General features: G+C 40.3%; 1 protein-coding gene and 1 pseudogene across 1 annotated transcript; one reads left to right on the forward strand and one right to left on the reverse strand.

The window, feature by feature from the left end:
* Positions 1-4,259: 4,259 nt before the first annotated feature.
* On the forward strand, positions 4,260-4,954 carry LOC130827076 (ATP synthase subunit 9, mitochondrial). Its single transcript, XM_057692697.1, has one exon. It carries the CDS (start codon positions 4,413-4,415, stop codon positions 4,653-4,655), a length of 243 nt encoding a protein of 80 aa, XP_057548680.1. The 5' UTR covers positions 4,260-4,412; the 3' UTR covers positions 4,656-4,954.
* LOC130826614 (DNA polymerase-like) lies at positions 4,611-8,762 on the reverse strand (annotated as a pseudogene).
* Between the last annotated feature and the right edge of the window lie 44 nt (positions 8,763-8,806).

Raw genomic sequence — 8,806 nt, forward strand, 5'->3', positions numbered from 1 at the left:
TAAAAATCTCCTATAAAGAAAATTAAAAAAAAAGTAGGGGCTTCAAAGCGTGTAGTTTAGGGGTGCGCTTCTTCCAGAACCTAGACTTTGTTCTGCAAGAATGGCTTTCTCTGATAGAGGCTCGCTTCGCTTTTGTTGCGGAGCTTGCTGCTTTTCATTTGGATAGGATAGGAGTAGGTGCTTGCTGCTCGCTCGCTGTCTACTAAATGAGCCTTCACTGCCCCCTATCTTTACTTTAATCTTAAGTAAAGTGAAGTAAAATGAATGAAGTGAACAGCCCAACCTTTGAAGCTTTGCCAGGCAATAGGTATCGATTGTTGAAGCCAAGGCTTCAACCTAATTCCAAAACACAACAATAGACTTATAGTATAGGAAAAAGCTTCTCTTTGATGGCGGTCATAGGGCTTGGTTCTGAAAGGATCTGATCGTAGATAGAGACTTACTTAAACCCGTTCGGGGGTAAGGGCGGATGTAGCCAAGTGGATCAAGGCAGTGGATTGTGAATCCACCACGCGCGGGTTCAATCCCCGTCGTTCGCCCATCAATAAATGGACCATTTGTTACGAAGACACAAAGCAAACCTAGAAAGCATTTTTTCAGCAAGCAAGTCCTGTCCTGTAGGGCTCTCTCAATCTAGAGCTACTGGGTTAACAACGGCTATTGGTGGTCTTATAGTGGTGCTTCAAAAACATCCTCAATAGCATTGCCAATATCAAAAGCTAGATCGACTGCTGGTGTGGCTTTACTGGTCTTGGCTTATACCTTTGCTTCTCTTCTATAGGGATCTGTACTTGGATATGCTACTGTAGGTACTCAGACTGTCATCCTCGTATCTGCTGGATATGGATCTGCGGTCTCCGCTGGTTATGCTTAAGGAACTGTAACTTAGTCAACTGGTTCTTCGTTCTTCAACTGGATAAAGGACTCGAATGAAAATTGGATCTATTTTTTAGAAAGTAGAGTTCTGTCAAGCGTATTAGCTTTGTGAAGAGCTACGTACCATGATCTCCCCTTTATGCCTCCGGAAACCTCACATGAAAGCACATTACACAGGGTCACCCCTTGATTACGCTGCTACACAGCGAAAAGAGGCCCAATCTTAGTGAAAACGGCGGGTAAGGGTAAGCCTTGAAGCTGCCTCCGGTACATTGGCATGTATACCTGCTATTCTCGGGATACGGTAAAGCAGCCACTCAATAATTACAAGAACAAAAAAGAGACCGGGCCTTTAATGCATGATTTTTCCAAGGCTGCGGGATGAAGAAGGCATTCAAAACTTAGATCAATTGACCTTCACATTCAAGGATTGGCTTTCAAAGCGTCAGAGTGAGGTTATGCAATACACTTACTTGGATACAAGTGAGGGAGAAAACGTATTGAAATAGAAAATACAGAGGAATGCAGAGGATTGAATGAAACAGTAGCTTTCTCTTCAAGCAAATCTCATACATTTTTCTCCCTTTCTTACATGGTATCAGAGCAGGAGGCTCTTTCTTGAAATCTACAATCAAAATCCTTCCTTCTTTCTCTTCAAAGATTCAATCTTTATCACCTAAAGATGTCAGGAGGTGGTGAAAAATCAAACACAGAAAAAAAACTCTTCAGAAAACCATGACTTCTATGCTGATCCATTCTACATTTCTTCATCTGATCAGTCTACCCATCAACTTGGCTGCATAACCTTTGATGGAAACAACTATCTTAACTGGTGTAGGAGTGTTAGGATGGCTCTTGGAGCTAAGAACAAGCTTGGATTTGTCAATGGTACTCTGTCTCAACCAAAACCAGATGATGCTTCCTACAATAAGTGGGTAAGGAATGATTATCTTGTTTCTTCTTGGATTCTTGGGTCCATTAAACAAGATATATCTCAGAACTTGATGTATCTCACATCTTCTAAGGAGTTGTGGGATGAGATAAAGGATAGGTATGGGCAATCTAATGCACCCCTCCTTTATCAACTGAAGAAAGACCTTAATGATTTAAGGCAAGCAAACCAATCTGTTGCTGAATATTAATGTAAACCGAAGAGTTTATGGGATGAGATTTCGAGCATAGAAGGTGTTCCTGAATGTACCTGTGGAGCCTTGAAGAACTGTACTTTCAACATCCTTAAGAAGCTTCTTGATGCTGATGCTTTAAACAAGCTCATGCAATTCCTAATGGCCTTGAATGATGGATATGTGAATATGAGGGGAAATGTGCTTGCTATGGATCCATTACCTCCTGTTAACAGAGCCTTTCATCTGGTTCAACAGGTAGAGAAGCAAAAGCAAGTCACAGGGAACATCCAAGCAGAAGCTGAAAGTAGTGCTCTTAGTGTTGGGAAGCAGACACAAGGAAACTGGCAGAAAAGGGAAACTAAAGAAGAGAAGATGAAGAAGAAATGTGAGCACTCTTTGACATCTCAAAGATCAGTGCTTTAAGCTTGTGGGATATCCAGAATGGTTCACAAAGCCAAAGGGTAAGAACAATCAGAGACCTACAGCGGCTAATGTGAACAAGAAAGTTGGTGGTGAGCATGTTGCTGACAGTCCCTTGGAGAAGAACTCTGAAGCTGGTGAATGCAGTGGAACCAAGCTTGATGCAACTCTTATATCTTCAGTAGTGCAGGAGGTTATGAAAGCTATTGGAGAAAAACAAGCCACCAGCCATTTTGCAGGTACAATAAATAGTTATAATATGGCAACTTTCTTTAATTTCTTGCAAAATAAAGGGTGGATTATAGATACTGGAGCTTCAGATCATATGCGTGGTAACAGAAATTTATTTACTGATTTGAGGAAATTAAAGAAAGAAATAGGTACTGTTTATATACAACCAGGAATTAAGCTTGAAAATTTTTTATTAGTTCCTGAGTTTAGACAAAACCTTTTATCAGTCAGCAAGTTGTTAGAGAAAGATAAGCTGAAAATTATTTTTGACAAAAATGGATGTTTGATCCAGGACCTTACCTCTGATGAGAAGATAGCGTCTGGAAGAGTGGAGGATGGACTTTACAAGCTTGAAGATTTGAAGATTAGGAGAAGTTTTAATGCTTGTAATAAGATTGATGCTTTGAGTAGTGAAACTCTTTCTAGAAGGGATTGTAATGTGGCTGAATCTTTAAGTGTTTTACATAGCAGACTTGGGCATATATCTTTATCAAAGATGAAAGATTTGTCTATTTGCAATTGCAAGGGTGTCTCTTATTTGTTCTGTGATACATGTGGTGTGGCAAAACACCATAGACTGCCTTTCACTATCAGTTCTAGTATTGCTAGTTCTATTTTTGATTTGATTCATGTAGATTTATGGGGGCCATATAGGATTCATACCATTACAGGTGCATCTTACTTCTTTACTATTGTGGATGATCACAGTAGAGCTACATGGACTTACTTACTAGCTAACAAAGAACAAGTTAGAGGCATTTTAAGGAACTTTCTGGCTTATGTTGAGAATCACTTTGATAAGAAAGTCAAGACAATAAGAAGTGATAATGGCACTGAAATTGTTCAATCTGAGTGTGGAGAACTGATGGGAGAAAAAGGAATTGTGCATCAGAAGAGTGTAGCTGGGGTTCCACAACAAAATGGAAGGGTTGAGATAAAAGATGGATTTATCTTAGAAAGAGCTAGGGCTATGAAGATTCATGCTGGTTTACCTACATGAAACCTCCTAAAGGCTATGAAGGCTGCAAAGATGGTGAAGTATGTAGACTTAGAAGAAGTCTATATGGATTAAAACAAGCTCCTCGAGCCTCGTAACCTCTCGGATAAGCTGCGATAGTTCCAAGCCCTGATAGTAGTGGTATAGCAGCGAAGCTCAACCAGAGGACAAACGAGCTAAATAAACGGGTTTCGGATAAGGGGTTGCCCTTTTTTCTAGAAAAGTAACTTCCTACGAAAAGACTTTCCAAGGTGACCTCCAGCAAGACCTCTTCCAAGTGATGGATCGAAAAAAGACGGAGTTTGGTGAGTTGAAAGTACGTCAAACCCTCAATTGCTCAGGCAAGCAAAATACAAGAACCGGGGGTGTCTACTATTCCTTCTGCCAATTAGAGAACACTCTCCAAAGTAGATAGCAGGAAGTCTGCTTGATGAGTCTCTGCCAACCCAAGTCTTATCCGTAGTACCAGTCCTTTGAGCTGTTCGGTTCGAGTTATCTCGGATTGGCCTTAATATAATCAGTAATAAGAGAAGAAAGGGTCACAGAAGGTTGAGAAGCAGTACGCCCGGTTGGTTCGGTTATCCTTCCATTTCCTTACTTGTTAAAGTAAGCAAGTCAACTACCTTTGAAATCTCAAGGTTATCTTAATTCTAACCTAAACCTAATAAAAAAGAATCCATAACCATAACATAAAAAAAAGAAAAAACATAATAAAAAAGAATTAAAAAGCATTTAGAAGGAGTAGATCATTCTACTCTCTTATGTTAGAAGGTGCAAAATCAATAGGAGCGGGGGCTGCGACAATTGCTTCAGCAGGGGCTGCTGTAGGTATTGGTAATGTTTTTAGTTCGTTGATCCTATCCGTGGCACGAAATCCTTCATTGGCCAAACAATTATTTGGTTATGCAATTTTGGGCTTTGCTCTAACTGAAGCTATCGCCTTATTTGCTTTAATGATGGCCTTTTTGATTTCATTCGTATTTCGAAACTTAAATTCAAAATAAAGAAAAGCTTAATAACCCTGAGGATTTTCTTAGACTGCCTTGCACTTTTTCTTACTTTAACAAGGAATTACCTTACCCTAACGAGTAAAAAGCAACCAATCTTCTTGTCCAATCAATTCGAAACACCCCTCCTTATCGTGACCCATCTTGTTGCAATGAGAACAAGGTCCAGCTACCTTGTCCATGGATTGGGAAGCGACAGAAGGTTTGTTGGCATAATATCCTTATGATAAGAAGGCTTCTTCTTTATTGATATGTGCGTTGTTTTACATTGAAGGTTGAGAAGCTGATGTCACTTATTAAAGAAAAATCTTCTAAAGCCCTAGATGCCAAGATCCACAGGCACTCCTAAGGCTTGGTGAGCTAGGTTTAGTGACTGGGGCGGGCGATAGCTCCTTTTCTTCTTTCTTTTTTTTTTAGGGATTAGCAGGTTCCCGACCCGCAGATGTAGGGATGAGTTGTCACCCGAACTGCGTAACCAAAGTGATCCCTTGTTGGCGTAAAGTAGGTCCGATTCTCACCTGGGTCAGTTCGAACCTGACGGATCATTCGTTCCTGATGCTATTCAGGATGGTACTATAAAGGCGGTAAGTTTCCGAAACAACAATATAAATAACGTAAAGGTTAGCCGGATCAAGCGACTTTCTTTGGAATTTATCCCTACCCAACCACCAACCCTAGGCTCGTAGAGTTGTTGCTTCTTGAGTTCCTTCTGTAGGGAGGAAGCGAAGCCTTTAGGTCTATCCCCTTAAGTCAAAGCCACGAAACCAGATTTGTAATTTGCATCAGACAACTTCAGACTATAAAGCTTAGTATCCGGGGACTCGTACTCTTCAAGTGAGATTCTCCTCTTCCCACATTAATATTACTAATCTACCCTTTGGGAAGAAGGAGTTTGAAAGTTTCAGTTCTTGATCTGTTAGCCGGAATATCCACCCGGACATCCCTTACCGAAGGAAGCAACAGGAAAGAAAGAAGCAGTTTAGTAGCTGGAGTATGCTTACTAGCTTTAGCAACGGGTTTAAGACAGATATGGCTTATTTAACAGCTGGTCTTACTAGCTTTACTGCTTAGTCTAATAGCTTATGCTTCTAACTACACTATCTCCGGACAGGCTAAGCTCCTTCCGGCCAGACAGTATGGTTTTATTAAACTAGCGTGGGTTAACCAAGTGTACTCTTAAGCTACGTATCTGGTTTCTTAGAATCTGTCTTAGTTACATCGCTTTCTTCTTTATCTAATTGAGTTCTTTCTTCTGTAAGAGTAGTCTCTATATTAATACCCAAATATTAACTCTTTTCTCTCTCTCTTTCCTTCTGAGACAACTTCTCATTAAGAATTTTATTTGTTGTCTGCAGTTTCATTAGCTTTTTCATTAGTGATTTGGCTACCGCTTTTCCAATGTTGTGATCTACCCAACACATATCATTTACTTCAATGGGTAAAGTCTCTCCATCAGGTTGAGTAATCCTCTTACTGTTCAGTTTAATCCCCAAACTGTAATCATATTCTTTAACACCGACAGTCAGGTTGTCCCAATCAACCGTGAATTGGTTTTTTATTTTGACTTGCATCCTACGAGAAGGGTTCGCGAGCTGTTCTCTGAACCATGGAAGATCGACCAGGTGTTTAGCAGCTCCTTTGAACTTAATTACATCTGTGTCTTCTTCTGAAATATAGCCATATGCTTTTGGCGCCAAAAAGAATCCTTCTTTGATTTTATCTTCTAATTTAAACTAAACAACCCTAAGACTTTGGAAGATATTATGTTATCTGGAAGAGGATTGGCAAGAACGATAGAGTCTGTGTCTGTGTAGTAGCAGTCATCCCTTGATATAAATGGGTGCATGTAGATCCTAGCGCATGCAGTGATTGCGGCGGAAAGTTGAACTGCGGAGTTCTTTGGCTGAGCCCAATGAAAGCTATCATCAGCCGTAACAGTATGATAGGATACCATGTATTGGTTTTCTTTAATCGGACGACAGCCAATGAAGGAATCTTGTTTCATCAAAAAGCGATAGCGCTCGCTATCGCATAACTCCGTTTTAGTGCTATTTGGGTTAATACCAAATCTTCCATAGAGTGAATTCATAAGGATTTTATAAACAAATGACAAAGCTTCAGTTCCATCTTTCCTTGCCTGTAATCGACTCTCGAAGTGATAATTAACATATTCTTTGAAAGGGCTTTCCTTCTTCTCGAAGAGGTACCCACTGAGTGGAATCACAGTGTAGCCTAGAGATTTAGCATACTTTAACTCCTCGCTATAGTATACACCAACAAAATCACCTGTGGGGAAGAGAAGTGTACCATCTTTTCCCCGAACGGGGAGAAATGGTTTTTTGACTGAAAAAGGGCATGACACAAATGCCTCTATAAATCCAAATAGGCTATCTATTTCCTTATAAACCAGATTACCATCCCAGACTGGCTTACCTCCAGGCATAGTATATTCTTTCATAATGAACGGATAGAGTGAGTTCACATCATAGTGGAATAGGTTTCTACCAAATTGCTTGTAAGCGTCTGTATGACCTCCATAGTATCCACGACGAATGAAGGTATCTTCATTCCGATTAGGTATGTGTATGGGGAATTTTTGATCATCGTAAAACACCTTGCGAAAGATTTTGAGAGCCATAGCGGAACAAGTTAGCACGCTCACAATGTCCACCTTGTAGGGTGTCCAATACAACCTTTGGGCATTTTGCATTACACCCCCAAGAAGACGTATGTCTTGCTCCATATACTTTAACACGCTATCTTTCATCTCACCCACATTTTTGACTGTCACATTTTCATGAGCAAAAGAACCCTTTCTACCAAGACCAGGGCATAGACTCTCAGCAAGGCTACCTAGCTTTCCAGGAAGCAGATGCAGAGAGTCTCGAAAGCTAAAGATTCTTTTATTACCCGCGTATACGCCTAATTCATAAATAATATTATTTCTCATAAGAGGTTTTAGCCGGTAATTCGGGGCATGTATTGCAAGATGCTTCAGGATAAAAATCCCATCGAATCGTGAGAAGTTGTGGCAGTACACGGTTTGTATTGCTGGGTTTTGTTTAATAATCGAAATTATCCTATGTATAAAGTCGCTAAGTAACTTAGAGCTCCTTGCTTCAAAGCTTTCAAATACAAATGAAGAATAGTCTTCGCTGAAGTATGAATCGATTCGACTATTGTTTTTGATGTTATCACCAGGATGAACCATCATAACACCGGCAGCATACGGTTTATGAACATTCTCAAGAAACAGAGTCTCAGTGTCGGCAACCAGGAACGGGTTTAACTCCTTAGAATTGCATTTAACAGGAGTTATACAGCTTTTATATGTTTTATTACGATTTCGTATCTTTTGAGCTGTAATCGTTGGCAAAGAACCGACCTCTACTTGATTATGAAGGGCCTCCTCCAGTTGTTTAGTTCTGTCATCAGGGGATACGGATAGAATTTCTATCTTTTTACCCGCCTCCGTGTAGAAGCGAATACCGACTCTAGGCACTAGTTCCCCCACGTATGACTCACCTTTATATAAAATACGACTATAAATATGACCAAAAATTACCTTTTGGTCTTGTCTTCAGAGATAGACTTGAAGACAATGTTGTTTAGAACCTGAATTTCTGGATAACTAGAATGGTCATCAGAGCCAAGAAGACCCTCAGCCAACAATTTACTGTTTAACTCAACCGGCCTTTCACTACAGCTGTTTCATCCACTACAGCAATATGCGATGTAGCGCATTCTCTCTCTTTCGCATATCTTCACTACTGTCAGATAGCTAGTAAGCAGTTCTTGCATTTCCAGTTTTGGTAGTTGTTGTCCGAGCTCTTGTCCTTCCTCTGTGATTCAAGACAAAGAGTGTAGATCACTAGCCCTTACTCTCAGTCACTGATTCAAGGACGAATAACGAGACAGCCGTTCCCTTGCCGGTCTACTGCCTGATGACTTTACATCGCTAAAGAATCAGTAATTGACGGCAAGAACTAAAAATCAATAGGAATGTAATAGCTAAAGCTATGCTTTTGGAAGGAGCTATGGAATTTGATTTCTAGTGCTGCTAGACAGAGCAACACTCCTCTTCTTGTTGGAGGGGATTTCCATTCTATTCTTGAAGCTGAACAAGCAACGGCTGAGTTAACGCTATA

This window comes from Amaranthus tricolor, chromosome 11 (genome assembly GCF_026212465.1).
Source record: "Amaranthus tricolor cultivar Red isolate AtriRed21 chromosome 11, ASM2621246v1, whole genome shotgun sequence".
In the NCBI taxonomy this organism is placed as follows: domain Eukaryota; kingdom Viridiplantae; phylum Streptophyta; class Magnoliopsida; order Caryophyllales; family Amaranthaceae; genus Amaranthus; species Amaranthus tricolor.